General features: G+C 39.3%; 1 protein-coding gene and 1 long non-coding RNA gene across 2 annotated transcripts; both read left to right on the top strand.

Moving 5' to 3' along the window:
- The first annotated feature begins 189 nt into the window (after positions 1 to 189).
- Positions 190 to 5,564, top strand: LOC144067236 (uncharacterized). Its single transcript, XR_013297872.1, has 3 exons — positions 190 to 427; positions 503 to 560; positions 5,078 to 5,564. It is a non-coding gene; the product is annotated as an uncharacterized LOC144067236 (long non-coding RNA).
- A 2,926-nt stretch (positions 5,565 to 8,490) lies between these two features.
- On the top strand, positions 8,491 to 24,945 carry tinagl1 (tubulointerstitial nephritis antigen-like 1). Its single transcript, XM_077590684.1, has 12 exons — positions 8,491 to 8,599; positions 11,255 to 11,559; positions 13,666 to 13,732; positions 14,980 to 15,072; positions 15,259 to 15,373; positions 16,431 to 16,557; positions 16,639 to 16,789; positions 17,431 to 17,617; positions 17,890 to 17,935; positions 18,937 to 19,060; positions 21,798 to 21,843; positions 23,070 to 24,945. Exons 2-12 carry the CDS (start codon positions 11,262 to 11,264, stop codon positions 23,232 to 23,234), a joined length of 1,419 nt encoding a protein of 472 aa, XP_077446810.1. The 5' UTR covers positions 8,491 to 8,599; positions 11,255 to 11,261; the 3' UTR covers positions 23,235 to 24,945.
- The last annotated feature ends 380 nt before the right edge of the window (positions 24,946 to 25,325 follow it).

Here is a 25,325-nt window from a genome sequence, read left to right as displayed (position 1 = left end):
AATGCACGGACCGCCACTGCTATTTACGACATACTTGGGACAACTAAAAGAAAATAAATTCAAACATGATCTCTGAATACTTCCATATCTTATAAAAATGATCTTTCCTTAAGCTTAAGCAAATCTATCATTGGATCTCATCATTTTATTGTAAGGTGTGCCTAATAAAATCAACTATCATAACTCACTAGGCATGCAGCAACTACCTCGATGGCCACTGGAGGGCGCTAAAGGCGAGTGATTGCCTGACTGAAAGTATTAGCATGTCTCCTCTCTCACAATCTCTCTTTAAATTTGTGATATGAGTTAGTCCTACAAAAAAAAAGGGTCAGGGTTTTGGGATATTTTGATTGGAAGATCCACGTGATTTTCTTTTGAATGTTTTGTTTCTCCAGATGGAATTTGACAGAGGATGTTTTTGGAAAAGGTGAGTTTTTATTCTTCTTTACAGGTTTGCTCATGTGTCGTGTGATTTATTGAACTTGATTGTCACTTTTCACAGGATGACCTGGATTGATAGAAACGGAACACGCTTGGAATGCTGGGAAAACGTCAAAAAAGTGAGTGATGACACACACACACACCTAAAAACAGAGCGATCAAATGTGACTCAATGCGGTTTGCGGTTTCCTCTTTCTTCACTCTCGGATGCAACAAAAGTTCAACAATTGTGTCTGCCGACTTTTGTTTCGTTGATTCAGCACAGGCAAAGTTCTTTTTTTTAGACACTTATTAACAGGTTAAAGGTGGCAAAGTTTTTTTGACATGACGTAACAGTGATGTAATTGGTTGAAAATACCTGCTGGTTAAGCATCCAATCGATTATTTTAAGACATTCCACATCGTGTTGGTCTGGTCATTTTTATAAAACCTGTGTACCATGTAAACAACAACATAATAATCGGACATAGGCCCCTGTTGTCGTTATCACAACACAAAAAAGCCTACACTTGTCATCACACGCAGAAACTCGTGTGACGAAATTGATGGTGCTTCTCCATAAGCTACGTTTACTCGGCAAAATGGCATTCTGCTATTGTACTGTGGATACAGGTCGCTTACCTCTCGCTTACCTCTCACTGTCTTCCACTTACCTTACTTCAGTCAGCTAGTAGGAGGCCGATCACCACCCAAACCTCTTTTTATATTACCGCAGAAGGGAATGTGTGTTATGTTACCGCGAGTTTAGATTTCTGATGGATGTGGGGAAAAAACTGTCCTTAAGCCTATTTGTCCGTGCTTTGTGGGACCTATAGCGTCTGCCAGAGGGCAGCAGCTGGAACAGATTGTGAGCAGGGTGGTAAGGGTCCCCTATGATGTTCTTGGCTTAAAACCTTACAAACACCGTACGACTCGTCGTACGGTGTTTGTAAGTTTTTTGGGGGGTTTGTAAGGGGAATCAATAATCATTTATAAGGGCAGTTATCGGCAGAGGTTGACAGGTATGCTATTAGCATTTATATACCATCCATCTGCTTCTAATGATTTGAAGCCACTTTGGTAGTTTCTAAACTTGCTTATTAATGGTAGCTGATATTTACATTGTGACATTCTGTCGAAGGTTCATGTACAGTTCAGGTGTGCAGTGCAACATAACAACAACAAAAAAGCTTGTTTTTGCTACCTCATATGCGTAACGTCTCAACTATTGCCATGTTTTTTTTAGCATCTCTATCATCTTGTTGTGTCTCCCTGCAAAACTTTGTTTATTTAGCCTTTGCCTCCATACTCCGACACACACCCCGGCGATAGCGTATCTCAAGTATTTCAAGAATCCCGCAGGATCTTGAGCGGCGACACCAGTGATCCTGGTACATTGCTCACTTTATAGTTGTTGTTAAAATAACTACAAGGACACTGGCACAGCTTTAAGAAAAGCGTTTTTTTTTTTTGTTTTTTTTTCAAACCGTCCTTGAAAATATGTCACGTATTAAATCCAGTGCAGCTATACTATCAAGATGTCCATAGGTTGTCCCACCCTTGCTATTCTTTCCGTAATCCTGTGTTCTTCTCCCATTTCTCATGAAGAAAACTGACACTTATATCTGGAACAAAACTTGTTTTTCCACCTATGCCCTTATTTTCCATGTTTGAAGGAAAAGGTCCATGCAGATGGTTGAAAATGTTTTGTCTTAAACCAAAAAAACAACAACCTAATATCTTATGATAAACAAAAGTAAGGATGCGCTTTAAACGTAGCAAGAACTACTCTCAAAAAATGAACCCTTATCATCATAGGAAGGACACAGCCTTGCAAAAATGAATGGACGATCTCCATGATGGCTAAAATCAGAGGCGGGGAACGCAATACGGCGGCAAAAGATGCAAAAATATACGTTGAAATATGGAAATTTGGCATACAGTGGAAAAAAAAAATGCTGGCTGCCTCAGTAATCAAAATAAACGGCATAAATCTATTGGTTCTGGCCAATCTATCAAATTTAGAAAAGCTTTTAATTAATGGAGCCTAGCAGAGATGCACTTTAAATGGACAAATGTAAACAAAGATACAACTTAGGAGAATAACACCAGCAAATATATACCACAAAAAGATGCTCCTTTGACAAGAACAACTTGTACCATATCCTAATTTATTGTTAAATTCATTAAATACGGTGAAAATCGAGCTTTGGCCCCCATCGTCCTTCCTTCATCACCAACTTTGATTGTTTGAAAAGCAGAATGTTAGTGTTCCACTTCTGCGATTTGTTACTGAGTCACTTTGAGTCAAACTTTACCAAGCGATAAACTGGAAGGTCTGACTCATAACTTTTCATTTGAGCTCATTTGAACACTCTCCCTTCAAAATGAGGCCTTTCAGCAATAAGTTGAAGGTGTTTTTTTTTTTTTGAGGAGGAGGAAGCACTTTTTATGTCATTTGAATGCTACATCTGTTTGCCTCGTCTTAAGTATAAAAAACACGCTTGTGCTGTTAGAAACTATCTGTTAACCTTTTCACTGTTTCAACTGGCAAAGTGTCTGAATTCCTAAACTGCCCCGGGACATTGGTCGTCACGTGACCGAGAGTCCGTCACCGTAGCAACCAAGAGAAGCGTAGGACAAACAATTCAGAGTTGAAGAAGGAGATGGAAATGTCAAGGGTTGCAATGGAAACTTCTAGCAATGATGAAATCCCCAATTCTTTTGCATGGTTCTTTTTTGTTAAGCCACACCTTCACAGAGCTCAAACGACCAATCAGAGCAGTCCCGTCTGTTTTTGCCATGCCACATTTATGGTTAAATAGCCATATTTTTATGATTAAACACCCGATAAGCTAAAATCTATTCTTGTCCATGCGACGGTGTAGCATAATTTTGACTCAAATTATAATGATTCTATTATGATATTATGAAAAATATTGCGAAAGGTAGATCACATGTCACAAAACGTAGTTTTCCGAAATATGCAATATCCTTTCTTTATATTTGTACTGCAGTAACTGTATCAGGATACTGTGGTGCTATTATATTGCGAGCAACTCTAATCTAAAATTCCATTTTCAAGATGCAAAAGTCATAATCTGATATTGTCACATTATTTGCCATACTACATTACTACTACAACTACTAAACAACATCATTCAAAAAGTGTACATACACATACAATGCATATCTTATTCTTAGAATTCTCAGCATAAGTAAGTAATATGTATTTTTAGGGTTACAGTACAGTTAGCGATGTATACAAACACCGCACACATTGTTTATGGTATTAATTAGTATTGATCATTCACTACCAACACTCCCAGTTAAAAATTATTTATGGACATCAAAGGCAGTGAATGAGTTAATTGTCCAACATTTGATGATACCGTGGTACTAATATGTCACGGATAGTGCAAGTAATAAAGAATATCAATAATAAAAATGTTTCGTATCCCTGTATATAAGCTATCTATACAAATACATATATTTTATCACATCCAATATTATTACTAATTACCTACCTTATTTTCCGGACTATAAGTCGCACCTTTTTCGTTGTCTGGCTGTTCTGCAACTAATAACTCAAGTGCGAATTGTTTTTTTTTACTCTCTCGGACCACCAACAACCTGTTAAATTGTTGTTTATAGTTATCTAAAAACTATGATCTTAACAAATACCAAGTGCAAAATTGCTCTCCCACAAATTGGACTCCATTGCAACTTATATGTATTTTTTTTCATCTTCTTTGTGTATTTTTGGGGGGATGGTGCGCCTTATAGTTACAAAAAAATATGGTACCAATATTGAATGATTTTTTTTCATATATGTATAATGGGATTTAAAGCTTCACCACAAAGGGCACAAATACAACAACAAACAAACAGACAAATAATTAATCAATAAATCATTAATAAATAATCAATGAATAAATAATCAATACATAATAAACACATAATGAAAACATAATGAATACATAATAAATGCATAATACATAAATAAATAAATACATACATAAATAATTACAAATAATTAATAAATAAATTAGCAGTCCAAGTGAGATCAGCAGTTGTTTTGATCGCACCACTTGCTGAGTCTATGGACTCAACAACAAACTAACAATCAGCTAGATCATCAATATTTAATAATGATAAATAAATAATCCCTAATTAAATAATAGATAAATAAGTTGTCAACATAATAAGTCCTAAGTAGTAGTCAACATAGATATGTAGTCACATGAATAAGTTATATTTTCATCAATCCAAAATGACCATATCACGATACACAATTTTACATCATGCCTGACTCTGATTCCTGCCGCTGGAGAATCGTGTTCTTTGACATTAAATTGTTTTTTATTGGTCCCCCCCCCCCACTCAAAGGCAGGAAAACATGTCCCAGTTAGCATTTCTTCCAAAAACGTCTGCTCTTCTCATCAATGTGTGGGTGTTTTTTTTTTTTTTGTGTACACCTCACTGGTAAACACAGAGAAACCCCGTTATTCTCTATCACAATGTCTTTGGAACGACGATCAGACACAGTGAACACGGTTCCTTAGAAAGGGGAGTGTGAACGCCCCCTGCACCAAAAGTATCGTGGAAGGTTTGGTGAAAGGGCCGATTGTTCTGCAGTAATTGTGTGCCTTTGTAGCCCACACAGAGTGACGGACGGACGGACGGACGGACGGACGGACGGACGGACGGACGGCTAGGCCCTATGGCAGCGACATTCTTAAAACCAGTACATAGATGGTCCTGTGCCAAGGACAAGCAAGTTATTAGTTACAAAGATGCTATTTCCTGCGATCAGGGTGTCCCCCGCCTCTGGGCCGAAGTCAGCTGGGATAGGCTCCAGCACCCCCCGCGACCCTTGTGAGGATAAGCAGTTCAGAAAATGAATGAATTGATGTTGTGAATGGACCAAGGTGCCATTCACGTTGTGGACTGTGGAAATTGACGCACAGCTATATGATACGTACTATGTGTACTCATTTGATTCCTTGAATGGAGAATATTGTGTTTGTTTATGAACATTTAGGTGGCTCCGTAAGTAACATATTTTCCGCAGTATAAGGCGCACCTTCAATAAATGGGCTATCTTAAAATTTGTTTCATGTTTAAGGCGCACCGAATTATGAGATGCAGTAGTAGTGGTGTTGGTGATGGTGGTGGTAGTAGTAGTAGTAGTAGTAGTAGTACTATGGGATTGTGTCATACATCCACTACACACATATATACACACACATATATACGTATATATATATATATATATATATATATATATATATATATATATATATATATATATATATATATATATATATATATATATATATGTATGTATATGTACATGTATATGTACTTGTATATGTATATATGGGTATATATGTATATATATGTTTATATGTATATATATATATGTATATATGTATATATATACACATATATACATACACGTGTGTATGTATGTGTATGTATATATATATATATATATATTTCAGCAACATGCTTATTTATTCATATATTTAGTTATTTATGAACTTATTTATTACCTACTTATTTATGTCTAAAATGTCTTTTCCTGTGTCTGTATTTTCACGTTCTTGCTACTGTGTTAGTGAAATTTCCCGAATACGGGATGAATAAAGTAATCTAATCTAATCTAATCTAATCTATAGATCCGCCAGTTTTAGCCGCAAACTGAAGCATGTTAATTCCTCTAAAAAGGCGATTTAAATCGAGCGCAAAGATAACAATAATAATCCCAAACCTCTCATCAAAAAAAGAAAAATCAACAAACTAACTGCAATGACTTTGATTGGAAAATCTACACATGTATTTTGTTTAGTTTTTAAAAATGATTTGTGATAGTAAGTGAAAACGACTAAGCCAATTACGGTTTCGTATTTGAGCAAATACAATGGTTAAAGTTCCTTCCCGAGGGTTGGCGTGTCTCTGCGTGCGTCAAATGTCAACACAATTCACGGAAATGACCCCTCGTCATTGAATGCTGATGTTTCATTTCATCGTTTGCGAGTCAGCGCAGCGTATGGAATGTACACGTAGGTCTTTTACGACACTTGTCCTCTTGTCAAAACTTCTGTGATTCACTCAAATGGGCGCATGAGTCAGTCAGCCTTCTTGTCTGTTGAAGGGAAGATGGGTAGACAGGGAGGGCCTGGGTGGGGGGGGGCCTCAGCCAAGGCTTCTTACTCATGCACACAATCCCACCTTTGTGCAATTATTGTCAGGGCAGAATGCATGAGATGCTACGTAGCTAACGAGAAGGTAAACAAAAGAGATACCTATCCTGAAGGGAGAGAATGGTGACATTATATAGTTATTTTATATCGGAAATTGTTAACAGCAAAATATTTGTACCTATTTTATGGCATTATCATAGTGATTGTTTGAACTTGACATAAATAGGTTTTATGCTTTTTTTTAGCAACCCTCCTGCTGTGCCCCAATTATTCAGTGTATTGATTAAGAGGGGGTCGCTGGTGGGTCTTTTGGGGTTAAACAACCTTGTTAACCTTGATCACATTTTAAGCTTGAATAAAAACATGGTGTACTGTGTGCTACAAGTTCTAAAATTTTGCCTTTTTAAAAATAATTATGCTGGGAGCACAATTTTTAAATTTCAGATACATGTAAGTATGTGTATATATATATATATATATACTATATATATATATATATATATATATATATATATATATGTAGGTAGGTATATATACATATACATATATACATACACATTGGATATGTGTATGTATATATATGTAGGTATATATATACATATGCATATATACATACACACATATATATACATATACATATATACATACACACATGTATATATGTATATGTATATATATATGTGTGTGTGTGTGTGTGTATGTGTATATGTATATATGTATATATATATTGTTATTTTAAAAATTCATGTTTAATTATGTAAAAGAATGTTATTGTGTTGTTAGGAATGAACCATTATATTTTTATACATTAAGTACATTTATTTACATTACATAAGAATGCCAAAAATAAAAAAAATAAAAAATTATGCTGTTGATATTTACCGCAGAAAGGCCCGTTGTGTGAGTGATTAGATACTTGTCAACTTATACATTTTTTCCCATATTTTATACATGTTTTGATCATTTCAAATTGTGTATACGTCGTATAACAACTTTTGTAGGGATTTTTTTGTAAGTACGCATTCCCTTTTCATATAAATATAGCGTGTCAGAAAGCCGTCCATTTTGCTAGACTTTGACCCTACGTGAGTAAATGTGTTGCGTTGCATTTGTATGGTTTTTTTTATCACTTAATAAGGGGACTTGCAATCATTAATAGCAATTGGCCGAGATTGACAGCTATGTGGTTAGCACGTCAGCCTCACAGTGCTGCTGGTGCAGAGGGTTCAATCCCAGGTCGGTCCTCACCGTGTGGAGTTGACATGTTCCCCCCGGGCTTGTGTGGGTATTCTCCGGGTACTCCCACATCCCCAAAACCTGCAGGATAGGCTGAATTGCTCTTAGGTATGAGTGTGAATGTTTGTCCGTCCCCTTACGTCGTGCAATTGGCTGCCCACCGATTCGGGGTATCCCCGCCTGGTGCGCGTCGTTAGCTGGGATGGGCTCCAGCACCCCCCGCGACTCTTAATGTAGGCGTTTCAGAAAATGTATGATATTTCCCGCCGCCAGGCGGTGCTGTTTCTCTCATGACACTTTTTTTTTGAAAAGTCCTTTTTACCATTTGACCTTTTACTAAGTGAGACAGTTGGTCAGGAAGTTTTACTGCTGCTCCTTTATTTATCTTGGCTAAATTCATTTAAAACAAGTACACTCCACACATGGCTCTTTGATAAGGGAAAGTGGTCGGTAAGATTTGGGGATGTTAGGGAAGAGAGATAAAGCAAAAGTGCATGCTCAAGACGACAGGCAGCAGTGAAGCAGGGCCACAGTGGGGGGCAATGAGGGAAGGGAGGGGGCGTGCTTATGCCTGCCGACTGCCGCCTGCCGCCTGCCGCCTGCCTATATATAGAGGCTCAACACTCAAGTGCAGCTCAACACATCCTCTCAGACACACATAAAAGACTGAGGACCAGAATTTTCTCGACACTTTTACTTTCGGATTACAATCAAAGTTGGATTCCCACAATAAGGTAAAGTGACCAGCATACGGTTTGCTGATTCCCTTCTCTTTTCATTGTTTAGTGATGATTAATCAGACTTGGAGACAATTTTAGATGTTGAAAAGCATGGATTTTAATGTTTTTAAATGTCTGGTTTGACTTCATACTCAAGTAAGGGCAAGGAATAAGGTTGTATAAAACAGGGTTTCCTCTTATTTGGAATGATTCCAATAATTACATTAAATGTAGTCCAATTTTAAAAGTAAGTTAAATCGATTGCTTCAATTAAACTTTAAGTACAGGTAGAACATTTAAAATTCTTGTTCATCTACGTACTTGTTGAAGTTTGCATGTCTCAGCTTTTTTTGCCAGCACAGGTGCCTTTTGCTTTTTTGCCCCCTAATAAGAGGTTACTGAGTTCACTGTGCATTTGTGTGAATAATCTTTGCACCTGACACCACAACCTGGACTAAGATGTATAGATTTTTCACGCCCACATCTTAGTTATGTATTTACCGTGATACAGAGCATTGACTTTAAATTAATCTGTGTACACTAAGGCAAGAGTATCTGACTTATCACATATACAGTAACTCAAAGTCCATCTATTTGGGTCAGAGGCAACATATACGTATGTAGTATATGGGCTATAAAAGCGAACTACTTTTGCTATTAGGACTCAGTACTGAAGATTTTAATTTTAATTTTAATAGGGGTGACCCTACTTTGCATTTTTTTTAATTGTTCTGGTCCACATTAACCGCCATAATCGAGGGATTACTGTACATTAGCAACAAAAATTGACATGCAAAAATATTTCAACAGAAATTTTTACTCTGAATAAAATGTGAAAATGGTAAAAAGCAACAGTCAGTTTAAAAATGTATCATTTTGTAGTCAATATACTGCTTTAAATGGAAGTTACATGCGATTTAATCACTTCTAAAATGAATGACAACTATACAAAACCCCATTTTAATAATACTAAATGATGTGAATATTAACAGTAACTATATATAAACCGAAGCAACACAATTTTATAGCGTAACATCAAATATGTTTTTTTTTTAATTCGCTATGATAATTTTTGTTTCCCCCAGTGGGACCTGAACGCCTCAGCGGGTGTTTTATTGCGCTGCAACAAAACATTTGTGTAAAGAAAGAGTAACCCTGCCCATCCCATAATACCATATGTTTGTGCGTATGTGCCCTCCAACAAAAGGCGCAGTCATGCAGAAAACAGCACAGCAAAGATCTTTTCCGGAGCTTCACTACGCTTACGGGGGGGCTCCTATTGTGTCATGTGATCTGATTGGATAATTAATTATTCTATTTATGTAAACAGAAGGCCACATTTGATGTAAAATGTCACATTTTTGGGTGGGTGGAAAGGCCAAAGGGGGCTTTTTCCACATGGGAACTAAGTGTACACGGGAAATGATGCACAGTTCGTTTAGTTGCAGAAAATACTAGCGTTAAAATGATATATCAGGTTTATATGGTCAATATATGGACCGGTTAAGCAATGAATTAATTGGAATCAATTAAAAAGCAAAATATCAATCAGCATTTTCAACTTTTAGTTTGTGTTAGTGTTGTTCATTTGAATGGTTTCCATTCAACTGTTAGAAATGTTTCAGCAACTAAATTGGAATAAAAATACCTCAAAATTGCTTTTTACTTTTTTATTGATTTAGGTGTAATGTAAAATATTGTTTTAAATAAGTATCCTTCATGGCAGCAGTAAAATACAATTGTAGCAATCCATGTAGAATAGTTAGAGTGATGGACGATATATGCTGCAATGTTAGTATTATAATATTTTTCTGCATGTTTGTGTTCAAAATTATTTCAATGGTTACACGTTTTTTTCCCCCACATTGCTTATTATTTGCATCGTTAGCACGAAACTAAACCAATTTTTAAGAATTGCTCACTGTTTGCAAACTTAAAAAAATAAAAAAAACGTTTACCGTATTTTCCGCACTATAAGGCAAAACCAAAAGACTAAAAGATTTTTATGAAAAATTCTAAGTGTGCCTTATAACCTGATGTGCCTAATGTATGGACCAATATTGGTTAATCACTGTATGAAATCGCATTTAGCAAAACTCTATCTATTTGATGTGTAACACAATCCATCTACTATGTACTACAGCTCCACCTAGTGATCTATAACACCAACCACTACTGCTCCATCTACTGGATGTATAACACAATCTCCTACTATTAATACTACTACTGCGTCTTCTATATGAAACACATTTTAAGATATGAGCCATTCATTGAAAGTGCGCCTTATGGTGCGGAAAATACGGTATTAAGTTTTGCTTACGAGTCATAGCAGATAAAATGATAACATTAAAAAAAACCTCAGGAGTTGTTTGCTGTCTTGAATTTGTATTTGATATGGTATCTCATTGACAATGTCTCATAAAGAATAGAATGATGGAATTTGAACACAACACAAAAGATGCTAAATAAGGACATTTATGAGGCGGAAAAATGCGGGCAAATGCTTCTTTCCCTGGGAAGTGGCCTTTCATGACCTCCCCCATTATGCGTGGCTTTCCATTTAGAGAGCGCTCTGTCTTTTCCATCACCTCCCTGCTAAACGGAGCGTTCATTTTGCTGCTGTTTATCTTGGCAACGCCATTTAATTCTATCCTTGTTACCCCCTCGCAGACTCATCATGAAGGGCTTACTTTTGGCTGCACTGCTCCTAGTGGCAGTAGAAGGAAGCATGGAGAGAAAGCAGTGGCGGAGGTCCAAGAGGGAACTAGCTGGCCCTCTCCACACGGGCGCCATTCGCGACCCGCTGGGTTCGTACTGCCAGCGACGAGGCGGTTGCTGTCCTGGCAGGGATGACCTATGCACCGTGCCCTACTTGGACACCATCTGCTACTGCGACCTCTTCTGCAACCGCACCGTGTCAGACTGCTGCCCTGACTTCTGGGGGCACTGTCTGGGCATTGAGCCCCCGTTTATCGGTATGTACGGATCAAGCCATTCTGCATCTTTGGGGTATTTTTGCAACTTTTTGCGGCGGGGGGGGGGGGATGAAGTTCAGAAGTTGACCTAAATGAGGTACCCTCTCAATCAATACACATTTGAACAATACTAAAGTTGTTAGGGAATTCAAATTCAAAAAGTCAAATATATGCTGATACTTGAATTGAAGATATAATGCTTATCTTAATGATATATTATATTAGTTGAAATAGACTATGTATAACAAATCTTGCAAATTCAACACCAAACTATAAAACAAATCCATCTATCCATCTCAACTATTATGATTTGTGTTATTGATCATCTTAAATCAAATCTTTTCACTTATAAATTACATTCCGTTATGAAATCTATATTTTTTATGTTACTCTAAGTTAATTAACTATCCACTCTTTTTTCCACAAATTGACATATTCAGTACTAAACCATAAAACCATCTGTCTTTATTTTATCCTATTATCATTTATATTGTTCACTTCAATTAATTACTTTACTTTAAAGTATGTGTTTATTATATATAATACATATTTCCTATTTCTTTCTTCTAATTAATTATTATTTCACTATCTTTTATACTTACCTTAATTACAACTATAAATTAGTCCCATATTTATATTTAATATTTTTGTTTTTACGTTAAATGTAACATATTTCAAATTAATTCACATCTTTATTTCAAGTTTGAAGTACTTTGGACTTATTCATTGAAATATTGTTTTCCTTTTAATTCCTTGAAACTAATGAAATGATGACTTTTGAAAGTGATCAAAATCTCAAAAGATTTTCAACCATTTTCCAAATCCTGCCTGGACTGATTTTTTATGTCATTTCATGTGTCTTAATCTATTGCTTTTCACACATGGGCTTCCTTTCTTTGTTGTACTTTTTGTTGATGTTGACCTTCCTTAGAGCTTTTTTTAAAAGGTGAGATGTAAAAATGTACTCCATACCACAGAAGTCCACCTGTAAACAGAGGGCTTCTTATGGAGTCATGACGGAAAGGTGGGAGGTCGGGATAAAGAATGTTGACTATGTAGGGGGCTTGGGAAGGGGTGGCAAGTGCAGACAGTCCACGAGGACTCCAGGACAAGAGGCCTAAAATATGCTTCCTTTACTTTGATGATGCCATCCCACTCAATCATTTTCTAACACTTGGAAAATTCCTGGCGCTAACTGTCAAATATGCTACTAATGACATAAGCGCCTGCCTTCAAGTAAGCTCACTGGAATTTTCTAGCTTCAACCCGGTCACAAAATCAGAGTTGGGGGGGTTTGGGGGGGGGGGGGGTCCTTGCTCCGAAATCCCTCCGCACCTGACGAGGAAACCTGTGCGTGTCATAAATTCCAAGAATTCCTCACGGGAAGCTGGCTTGTTTTGGGGGCTGCACAATAAACGGACATCATGGAACTGAAATCTCAATCATAATCAGCAACATTCCCGACCAAAGAATATAAGAACAAACATTCCCACGAGAAATGATCAGATTCAACTCTACTTATGAACAAACTCGACATACGGAATACTATTCGGGTTTACGAGACGCGGCAATGGGAACATTATTATCTCAAGATAGGAAATAAATGTAAAAAATAAATAAATAAACTAACATCCCCCAAAATATAAATGACTTTCCACGGCAACGCACTCGTAACCGAACAAACAAATTTAAATGAACTTGGATTAATATATACAGACACACTCAAACATACGTAAAATATATAAAATATCACATTTTTGTTTGATATTTTGTAACTTGGATTGTTTTTTTTTTTTGTGTCTTGGAACAAAGGGCATTTTGTAACCTGAATATTTTGTATGTACGTAGAAGGATTTGTAAAATCTTCACTATACTGCAGCCCTTCATGTCCCTGGTCTTCTTTTGGGTCGGGTAGACTTTGACCCTGAGTCAACAAGGTCTCGAGAAGCACAAGACCAGCACATTCTTGTGCTAGATTACTGGAGCTCATACCTCCTTAACCCTCTTCGCCGCTTTAAAACGTAACACCATTGTGATTGCAAACTGTTTTTCTGTCTTAAGACACATTCTTTAGATTTCATTTTTACATTTTGCCTCTCCTTTTAGGCTCCTGCGAAAGAAACGGGATCAAGTTCCGCTCAGGGCAAACATACAAAGATAACTGCAACCTGTGGTATGTTAAAAAACATCTCCGATTCTTTATTTTGGCTGGGCCTTATTTCACTTCTATCAACATGAGCACCATTTTATCTGCTCAAAAAGTCCCAGCCGTCGGAAGCTGCGCCTTTACCGTGATTCGCCCTCGACTTTTACGCTTATCAAGGTGTCTTGGGAAATTCCGATAGGGAACCTCTGGAGAAGTAAGAATAGAAGTTGATGGATAACAGCGGACGGGCTAACGAATGCATCGGTGATGCTAAAAACAACCAAAAGAACGTCATTGCGATTTTCTATTTGCTTTGTCAAACAACAAAAGATGCCTTGTCCATCCGTGTTAACGATCGAAAATCCACTCGTATTTGTTCTCCCGGTCATTTCCCAGACGTGTATCCTCCCGTCCGGGCTGGAATCAAGGATTGAGGCTTCCGCTCCTCCCGCCTCATTAGGGGCTTTTGAGCCCACGCAGTCGTTTATCAGTGCTTTCCTGCTTTGAAAGCAGTTATGATTCCGCTCTGTGAACGCCACAAAGCAACAAAAATGTCGAGATCAAGAAAAAAAATCACTCTATATTCTGTCCTATTTAATTTAATTTAATTTAGTTTCTGTGGCAGTTACAATTTTGCCCCACGAACTCTGCCTAGCAACAAATTGTAATCTTAAAATATGAATTCTGAAGTTCGATCAATAATTGTAGACCACACTAACACTTGCAAGCTGTTTCAAAATATTGGAAAAGTTATTCAAACACTTCAAAAGAAACTATAGATTTCCATTTATTTCCATTCCCACGTGAAATCAAGTTGACGTTAAAGCGGCCCGCGAACCAACCCAAGTCTGACATCCTTGGCCTCGTGGCTTTATTCCAAGTTGTTCATTAAACTTGCAGAATTTAGCATTGGAATGTCTCATCTCATTTTCTGAACCACTTTATCTTCACTAGGGTCGCAGGGGGTGCTGGAGCCTATTCCAGCTGACTTCGGGCAAGAGGCAGGGGGACACCCTGAATTGGTGGCCAGCCAATCGCAGGGCACAAGGAGACAAACAACCAATCATAGCTAAGGGCAATTTAGAGTGTCCAATCAGCCTACCATGCATGTCTTTGGAATGTGGGAGGAAACCAGAGTACCCGGAGAAAACCCACACAAGCCTAGCGAGAACATGCAAACTCCACACAGGTGGACCGACCTGGATTTGAACCCAGGTCTACCACTCATCCGCCCATTGAAATGTCCTTTTATTTTTTATCTGGTTGGTTTGTAGCACATGCGGCACCACAGGACGCTGGGAATGTGAACAGCACGCCTGTCTTATGGACGGCAGCATGATCCAGGCTGTCAACAGAGGGAATTATGGGTAAGACAGACATATATGTGGTTTATGGTATGGCAGGGATTTCCAAACACTGATGACGGTTTGACCTAAGTCATTCAGATGTTTTCAATGCCATGCTTGTATATTGCCAATGGCATTCTATACTGTGACATTATTATCAAGGATGATTGGCTAGGTAAATATTCCTATTGCAATCCTTCTCACCAGGTGGAGGGCCGCCAACTACAGCGAGTTGTATGGTCTGACTTTGGACGAAGGCATCCGCTACCGACTGGGCACACAAAGACCATCCAAATCCATCATGAACATGAATGAGATGCAGGTAAGCCAGACTGGAGAGTTTGTCCATCATGTTGGAACACGTCATTCTGTCTTGCTAATACGGCCCACAGAGCAAAACGTTCTCTGCGCTAATTCCGATCGTGGCTCGGTATGAGGCGGCCGGAGGCTCGGCCAATTGTATGCACGCTGGCCCGGTGTGTTACATAAGACCTGAAGCAAAACAGTTAGGGGATGATCTCCTACTTTGCTCCGACGCCCCCCTTTTACCTCGCCCCGACATTCCATGCTTGCTTCTTTGGCTTTCAAATCATTGTTACACCTCCCACTCGTACTTTTCTCAGTGTCGGCGTGTTGCCGCCTGTTCCCGGGTCGTGATGAAAGGCCATTTGTGAAAGACCGCTGAACTCATGAGTACATGCACTCATGCTGACTTTGAGGTGGCATTATGTCAGCAGTTTCGTTCATGAGTAGAACCATTGCATAAAAATAGGAGGAAAATATCTTCATTCATTCATTTAGGGCGGCCCGGCGGATGAGCGGTAAGCGCGTCGGCCTCACAGTGGGGGACCTGGGTTCAAAGCCAGGTCGGTCCACCTGTGTGGAGTTTTCATGTTCTCTCTGGAGCCTGTGTGGGTTTTCTCTGGGTACTCCGTTTTCCTCCCACATTCCAAAGACATGCATGGGAGGCTGATTGGACACTCTAAATGGAGTGTGAGTGTGAATGGTTGTTTGTTTCCTTGTGCCCTGCGATTGGCCGGCCACCAATTCAGGGTGTCCCCCACCTGTGGCTCAAAGTCAGCTGGGATAGCCTCCAGCACCCCCCGCGACCCTAGCGAGGATAAAGCGGTTCAGAAAATGAGATCATTAATTTAGGTTTGAGTCAAATCATTGAAAAAAAACACAGAAATGCAACAACAACAAAAAGAACACAAGGGTGATGGTTATCTCTCCACCAATGATGTGTCTCCTATTTTTTTTTCCAGGGACCCTAGCATTTCCATATACTGTTATGTATAATAATGCTTCATCTTTTAGGGATCAGGTTCAAGCTAATTATAGTCAATGAATGAAGAAGATTCCCCTTAAATTTGTCTCAGATCAACATGAACCCTGAAGGTGACGTCTTGCCCACCCGTTTCAACTCGGTGGAAAAGTGGCCTGGCAAGATCCATGAACCTCTGGACCAGGGCAACTGTGCCGCCTCCTGGGCTTTCTCAACAGCTGGTGGGTGGCCTTACAAGTCTATTAAATGTATTGTATGAAGCTTTGAAAGGTTTTTCTCATGATTTTTTTTCTTTTTTTTAGCTGTGGCATCAGACCGAATCTCCATCCAGTCCATGGGTCACATGACCCCTCAGCTCTCTCCCCAGAACCTTATTTCCTGTGATACCAAAAATCAAGGCGGATGCGCTGGGGGGCGTGTTGACGGTGCCTGGTGGTATCTACGCCGCCGAGGGTAAATAATGCAAAACTAATATTCACCAATCACTTGAACTGATACTTTTGTAGGTCTGTTTCCATTGAACTCCATTATGTATTTTTCCACTAGCAACAGATGTTAACCCTAGAATAATAACCCTCTATTTCAGTGGTTACCGGTCACGCTTCTGAAATAGAGGGTTACCATGGTTACCGGGGAAAAAATGGGTCCTAAGCAAGGCGGTGCAATGAAGGGTACTTCAGTATTTATTTATATTTAGGGCTTAGATGTAACATTTAAATTCACAATATATATTTAGGATTTATATTCAGGATATGGATTTGGATTTAATATTTAAATTTACAATTTAGATTTAGCAATTATTTAGAAATAAATACTGAAATTGCTAAATAGTGTTGTAAAAAAATGGACTCTAAAATGTTCACTCCGTCGGGCGAAATATGCGTAAATGTTGCCGTCTTTTTAACTGAGCACAGCTTTACAAACAGCAGCACCCTGTGGTGCTCCAAAAAAATGTAACAAACAGAATTAGTTCTCCTAATTTTCTTCTCTAAAATGATTCATAGTGTTTTACAGTGAGAGCATAATGTCAGATAAATTCCCTTCAATGTTCTATCCTGTTTTTTTTGTTTTTTTTTGTTTTTGTTTTTTCCCAGGGTGGTGACAGAAAACTGCTACCCATACAATCCCCCACAGCAGACATCGGAGTTAGTCCGCTGTATGATGCAGAGCCGCTCTGTGGGCCGTGGAAAGCGACAGGCTACGCAGCGCTGCCCCAACGCACACAACTACCACCACAACGATATCTACCAGTCTACGCCGCCCTACAGGCTGTCCTCCAACGTAAGCGCACCGCCGCGTCAAATCCATCATCTGCCCATTCATGTGCAGAAGGACTCTTTGACTTCCTTATTTGGGCTTGGCGTAACCTTATGTCGGCTTACATTGACCCCCTGTTTTCAAACTACAGCTGATGCCTCCTTAAGTCATCCGAGCCCGCTTGTGATGTCAATCAATCAGGCATTAACGACCTCGGGATGAAGGATCAATCTTGTTATCCGACATTTAGCGCACTCGAGGGATGTAACGATTGCCATTTATGTTGTCTCTTGTAGGAAAAAGAGATTATGAAGGAGATCATGGATAACGGCCCCGTGCAAGGTAAGGCAATGTATTTACATTTATTTCATTTTGTGTCCATTAGAAGACAATAATCCTTAACAGCACTATCAAAAATTGTCATTGTGTTTGGCCTCTCATTGGTGGGTTTTAGTTGTCCAGCTTTGACCTCACCTCAGTCAACTTCCGTAACTGTGCCCGCCTCACAGTCTGGTGCCCATCTGGACCGCTGTCAAGTTCCCCTTGAATAGGCCTGGCACATGTGCATGTGTGTGTGTGTGTGTGTGTGCGTGTGTGTGTGTGTGTGTGTGTGTGTGTGTGTGTGTGTGTGTGCGTGTGTGTGTGTGTGTGTGTGCGCGCGTGTGTGTGCGTGTCGCTGTGTTGTGGCTCTTGTCTGATTGTTCCGAACTCCAGGAAGAAATGTTGGCTTCATGACAACTTTCCTTTCAATTCCAAATACAAAGACATACGCGCTGCGTGTGCACGTTTAATGACCTATTGTCTCTTTGCCATTCTCGGGATTTGTGGTGGCCCTTGCGTTTTACAAATCACAAAAGAGGGAATTTCTTGAGAAATGATTGGCTTTCGTGGAATATGAAAGTCACACTTGTTTATTAGGTGTGCAACATACTAGTACGCCCTGGAATGAAAGGACTCGTGTGGGGAAAAAAAAGGCATTTGTGCTTAGTGGATTCACATGTTTTCGTGCTTAATACTATATCACATCTATGTGTGCACATTTGGGTTTTTTTTCTCAAGGTGATCATTTGGAAATTTCTCGAAAAAGATCAGTAATGGAAATCAAACCCCATTAAAGGCATGCAGGCCACACACAAACACACTGAGCGTCCCTCTAAGCTTGTACAGGGGTGCCTCGACATACGAGCAATTTGACCGTACAAGTCGTACGGTGTTTGTAAGGTTTTGGGGGGGTTTGTAAGGGGAATCATAATCATTTATAAGGGCAGTTATCGGCAGAGGTTGACAAGTATGTTTTCAAGTTGATTTGACGATATGAATGACCGTTTTGTTTGTGCTTGCAGCCATCATGGAGGTCCACGAGGACTTTTTTGTGTACAAGAGTGGCATCTACAAGCACACAGACGTCAGCTTCACCAAACCGCCTCACTACCGCAACCATGCCACGCACTCGGTTCGAATCACGGGGTACGTCCAATAAACGCAGCTCACGCACAATTGCCGTTAGATGTCACTCCCTCTATCCGGCCCCCCCTTTTCGATCCTCCCCATTATCTGGTAAGTGTGCAGACCACAAATATGCAGACGTCTGACACACCTGGCCTACCTGACTGGCGTCTCTGTCATCACTGGGCGGCCGGCCGGCCGGTCGTCTGCCACCACCTTGCGATGCCGTTTTTTTTTAAATTGCAACTAAGACATAACACACCAGATAACTTTGCGCCTATCTCCAAACAATCAGCTGCTTTGGGGATTGTGTATACGGAATGTGTGGGGCTAAGGGTGCGAGAAGTTTAGACTTGTAACAATGACATAACTGCTATTTTTGCGTGTAAAATGTTGCACTATCTTTTAACAGTTCGTGTCACAATGTCTTCCAAATCCGAACATTTCATGGCTTCTTAAGAAAAACAACACCAAGAAAGCTCATATTATTATATTGGATTATTATTATCATTATATTATGGATGTTTATTTATGGAAATACCCTAACCTAACAAGTAATCACTTTTATACTGTATTTAACGCAACATTTGGTGCAGGAGTTATTTGATTACAAAAATAGCCAGATTCTACAACAGTTACAACTACATTTGCAAATAATTTTCCACAACTCCACAATCTTTTCAACAACTACATTGCTTAAACTACAATTATTGTACCTACATTTAAAACGACTTGCGTGAGATTCAACTCCATGTTTTTCATGTGTTTTTTTGGGGGGGTGTTTTATTATCCCACATAGACATGACAAACATCTTGAGATCCCATCACGATGATTATGTTTACTCTAAAACATGGAAAGGCATGCATAGAAAGTCAAGGTGATCACTCCCAGCAAACATCTGACGTGAACTTGGTGGATCCGTTAAAGGACCAAAAGGGGTCGAAGTCCCCCAGCCCGTGGGCGTCCAAGTGTTTTGATAGCCGTATGTGTCCCTTTAAGCCGGCAGCCTGGGAAAGTTTGCGAAACGGCCATTGAGGACCACTCTGGTGGAAAGGGCATTGTCTGGGGTGCTGATTTGGAGTGGACCGTACAGAAAAACCAGGATCAATTCACCCGCATAAGAGGTCAGGGTTAGGTCGAGGGCTATGGCGGGTTTTCCCAAGCAAGCTGATTGGAGGTCAGATTATAACTCAGTGGTACGATCCGTTTTGGTCCTATTATTACTTGTGTTAAACTGATGAAATGACAACATCAAATTTAAGGTGGATTCATTGGTCTTCTCGTTACTGTGTGTTGAAACGGGAATTGTTCTCAGAGAAGCTAATTACCCCAATCTTGGATTCAACAACATCACGGAACGTTGCATTTTCATAGCAAAATGTCTTGTTCATTTTCGGTTTAAGACATTCCACTAAATTACATGACATTCAAACAATGGTGTGTTGTACTGTATTTTTCGGACTATAAAGCGCACCTGGCTATAAGTCGCACTAGCCAAAAATGCACAATGAAAGGAAAAGATATATAAGTTGTACTGGACTATTAAGTTATATAACATTTATGTAATTTCCACACAACTTCTCAATTATACATTAATCTGAAAATAGGGAACAATATTCAAAATAAGCATCCGTGAATATAAAGTTGACAATTTTTTGGGATAAATGTAGCCTAAAATAATACGTACGTTAAAACAAGTTGTTGATGGTTAGAGTGAAAAAATAAAAGTTATATAAGTCGCAGCCCCAGCAAAACTATGAAAAAGTGCAGTTTAGATTCCGGAAAATACACAACTTCACAGCATTGAATTTGGAACGAAAGTTTTGGACTACCAGTTGCACACTACTTTATGATTATTATTCTTTATAAATTCAGTTCATCTTAAATTTCCCCTTATTTAAGGTTCAATGTGCCTGAAACCAAAATACACGAGTGATGCAAAGTCAAAATGTGAATACATTTTTGTGCATTCCCTGTTAACAGAACTTCCGATTCCCACCGTTCGGGCCCAACTATTTGTAGAACTGCTCAAGAATCGTCAATTAAGATGTTGTTAAGTCTTGACTGACATTCGCCAATGTCCAAATCTGTTCGTTTCCCAGCATTTCTTAGACGACTTTTTTTTTCAAGATAAAACAGCTTTGGCTAGCAGGGGTCTCTCAGAAGGGAAAGCGGAGTGTTCCGGATTCCGAAAAAAACAGGATGGGAATTGGCCGAATTTAGTACAATTGGGCAGTAGCGGCGACACGTGATGAGATTTATTATGGACTCTTGCCAAAATGTCTCGAGCACAAAACGTTGGCAATGAAGATGGACCGTTTTTTTTCAAAATAAAATGGAACTTTTCTCATGTATTTTTGGGATCAAGCCAGCATTTGACATCCTTCCAACCTTCCTTCTACTTCCTGTTATAAATCAGGATAGGAAAAAAGGGCTATCCTATGTTGTTGTTTTTTTAAAGATCGGATTGATGTCGGAACGTTTGCTATAAATACGTCTGTATTTTTACAGGATGTTGTTGACTACGACTTCCTTTTCATACTGGAATTTTTTAAATTCCTTTATACTTCACTTGGCATGTAGTATTTCTTTTTGCTCTATTTTTGGTACTTGCGTGGACAATTAAGATTAGCTTTTAAATGTAATCTGTCTAAACTTGATAGGAATGTTGGGGAAAAAATGACAAACTGAAATTTGGAGTGCTTATGTTTAAAAAAAACTGATAAAAAATATATGGATCTCCTCATTCTTCTTCAGATGGGGTGAACAGCGGGATACTGACGGCACTCTTAAAAAGTACTGGGTAAGACAAACATTTTCTGTTAACTAAACCAGTGTTTCCCAACCTTTTTTGAGCCGTAGCACACTTTTTGCATTGAATAAATCTTGTGTGTCTACAGTGGTACCTCTAGATACAAGCTTAATGCGTTCCGGGACCGAGCTCGTATGTCGATTTCCTCGTAAATCAAACGAACGTTTCCCATAGAAATGAACTCAAAACAAATGAATTTGTTCCAACCCTCTGAAAAAACACCCAAAACAGGATATTGGATTTGGAAAAACATTTTTATTTGTTCTATTTCACCATTTATTAACAAAGAAACAAATAACTAGTGGTTTATTGGTACTGAAATGTGTTTAATAATACTAAAATTTGATAGATTTCGCGGAAGGGAGAGATAGGGGGGGGTCTTTTTGCACAGCAACGCGCTCGTAACATAACATAAACCAATTTAAATGAACTTGGATGACGATGCAGACACTCAAAAATCAATTTAATCTAACCTTACACTAAACGTTGTTTTAAATTTTGATACCTTTGTTCTCCCAGGTTGGCTCTATTTGCCCCGCCTCCACCCTGACTTTCACATGCAACCTATTGAGAGTTGTTTACTGTTGTATTCCCTTCAAAATATTTCCAAAATGATGCACACAAATGTCCTCACAATAGGATAACGCACGACCACTTGCCAACCAGAAGTAGTATATACTCTCGTAATTCTCGTATTAGCGATAGCTCCGCCATTCGCACTGACTAACGGGAAAAAACAACACTGAAAAAAATTCAACGCTCCGCCCAGTGCTCGCAGAGACATTACACGAGGGAGTTGCGAGGGGAAAGACAGTGGCCATGATGTTCTTATGAGCAGCCTCTCGCGTCCACTGTCTGCTCGCATATCAAAAATATGTCTCTCGTATCTCAAGATAAATATCTGCTCAAAATTTTACTCGTATCTCAAATTGCTCGTATGTCAGGGCACTCATAGTGTGACACGAAGACAGTCACGCAGTTTCTGCGTGTGATGACAAGTAGGCTTTTTGTGTCGTGATAATGACGACAGGGCCTATGTCCGATTATTATTATTATTATTATTATCATATGTCGAGGTACGACTGTATTCATGTTAATTTTTCGCTCTGAATATTACATTGAATGACTTCACGGCACACCAGTGGTTGGGAAACACTGAACTAAACGACATGCGTGATATTATTCTAAAAGTGATAATTTCCCCATTTTTCTTAAAGATCGCTGCCAATTCGTGGGGCAAGAAGTGGGGTGAGGACGGCTACTTCCGCATTGCACGCGGCGAAAACGAATGCGAAATCGAGACCTTCGTGATTGGCGTGTGGGGTCGGGTCACCATGGAAGACATGCACCACCATCGCCGTCGTCGCCGTCAACACGTTTAAAGAGCACTCGGCAACCACACCAGCGCCATCAAAGCTCCGACCGAAGCCCCCATTGTGCCACCCGCGCCAGCTGGTGTTAAAGCACTCCTAAGCTTTTTTGTTGTTGGGCGTCTAGAGAGACGCACGCCCAGCCCCTCAGGTACTGTTCCAAAGAGCATATTTCCCAGAATTCTTCATTTTCAGATCAAGGGAAATGTGTGTGAAATTATGAAAGAATTCCCACTTTAGTTGTTCTTTTTTTTTTTAACCACTAAGAGACTTTGCCGGAACAGTTTTAGGAAATCTGAGTGGCTGAAATCCCCCAAAACAAGTGAGCAAGTCCTTCCCTGGAATGATCCCCAACGTCAGTCAGACGGTTGACTTTTAAAAGCTGCAGGTGGTAGAATATCGCAGTTTTGACCCCAAACATCCCCCTTAAGACTAAATCACACATGTTGCGTGGGCCAAATGTCTTAAAGAATAATGCAAAGATTATAGTTTTGGTGATTGTTATCATTGTTTTAAATGTGTGCAAAGTAGTATTAACGCTTGACGGTCCTGCGTTTATGTTGGTGTGTTATTCTGAAATGTACCAAAAGGGAAATTTAGAATTTCCAACCAGCCTGACATGGATGTTTCAGGGATTTGGCAGGAAACCGAAATACCCACAGAAAACCCATGCAAGCCCAGGGAGAACATCCAAACTCTGGGGATTGAACCTCGATCTGAGAACCGTGAGGCGGGGATACTAACCACTCTCACGCCGAGTGGCCTGCTTGACAAACAGTGATCCCATTTTTCGCTCTTATTTCTAAAGACATAATTCAACCAAGTAGGGACACAAATTGTAGCTATTGTTTATTTCAATCCTAGTTTGATTTGCCAAATAGTGAGCCCGCTCACATAGCTCAAATTCCCAAAGCAATTATTCGGCAAGCCAAATAAACAGTGACCCTTACTTGATAACTGCAACTATTTTACTAAACAAATAGTGATCACTTTTATCTCAGGCTACTTTAAACCCGGTTCACCAAATAGTCAGCATGTGGTTTTCTCCGAAAAGCTACTATTTGATCTGCCAAATAGTGAAACCACTTCTTTAGAGAAAAAAAATCACTTAGCAAATAGTAATCCCACTGAACTTGACCTACCAGATAATGAGCCCACTAGCCTTACATTTCCTAAAGCATCTGTTTTCCCTGCCAAACAGTGCACCTACTTTTCACGAGATCGAAATTCCAAGCAACTTGAATGACTACTGAAAGTGTGCAGCATCTTCAAGCTACGGATTGCAGGGATTTCCAGCTCTCACTTAAAAGTGATGCACGTTGTTATTACCGCTGGCCTTCAATTACGCGCCACTTCAAACGCCATAATCCTGCCTCATGATCTTTCACGCCATCGCTTCTTCCTGCAGACTTCAAAGACAAATTTAGACAAGCAATGTGCCCGTCTACAATGTTTTTTGTCCCGACGCCGACGGCGTGATGCTTATCGGGCCACGTATTTGTCTCAAAGTCAACCAAAGAATAGCCACATCCATTCCACATTGTTGTGTGTGTGTGTGTGTGTACGTGAACGCCACGGGCACGTGTGTGTCATTTATTTATGAGAAGTAAATTATGCTACACTGTACATTATTACTCTCGTCTGTGCAATGTTACATTATCTGTGCATGCAACATGTTATCCTAGTGTCCACTCGTACCGCACAATAAAGTCTTTCCACCTTCTTTACGTCTGCATAAGACTTTTTTTTTTTTAAATGCCATTTTCAGTTGATCTATAGCAAGGGTGTCGAACTCGGGTTGGTTTGCGGCTTCCATTTCACGTAGGCCGGACCATTTTAGATATATTATTGAGCTATATATCTATTTTTTTAAATCAGCACGAAGCTGTCAATTCATTAATCGATTAATTTTGGCAGCCAAGTTGGAAGACATTGAAATTGAAAAAATGAGTTTGACACCCCTGACTAGTATCATTTTTGATTAAAAAGATGTCATCTTACAATGACCAAAGAGTATCTTACAATTTGATTCCATAGTCGTTCTGCCTACAATCTCCTCTCTGATAAAATAGATGACATGACATATTTCTGTTTTCTTCTTAC

This window comes from Stigmatopora argus, chromosome 21 (assembly GCF_051989625.1).
Source record: "Stigmatopora argus isolate UIUO_Sarg chromosome 21, RoL_Sarg_1.0, whole genome shotgun sequence".
In the NCBI taxonomy this organism is placed as follows: Eukaryota; Metazoa; Chordata; class Actinopteri; order Syngnathiformes; family Syngnathidae; genus Stigmatopora; species Stigmatopora argus.
Note: the sequence above shows the minus strand (reverse complement) of the source record. Positions and strands in the feature narration are given on the sequence as shown.

Bases quoted from the DNA above. Each gene is read 5' to 3' on its own strand.
- tinagl1 (XM_077590684.1), top strand. From the start codon at position 11,262: ATGAAGGGCTTACTTTTGGCTGCACTGCTCCTAGTGGCAGTAGAAGGA. The intron at 17,618-17,889 runs GTAAGCGCACCG...TGTCTCTTGTAG, and splicing joins CCTACAGGCTGTCCTCCAAC to GAAAAAGAGATTATGAAGGA. The intron at 21,844-23,069 runs GTAAGACAAACA...TTTTTCTTAAAG, and splicing joins GCACTCTTAAAAAGTACTGG to ATCGCTGCCAATTCGTGGGG.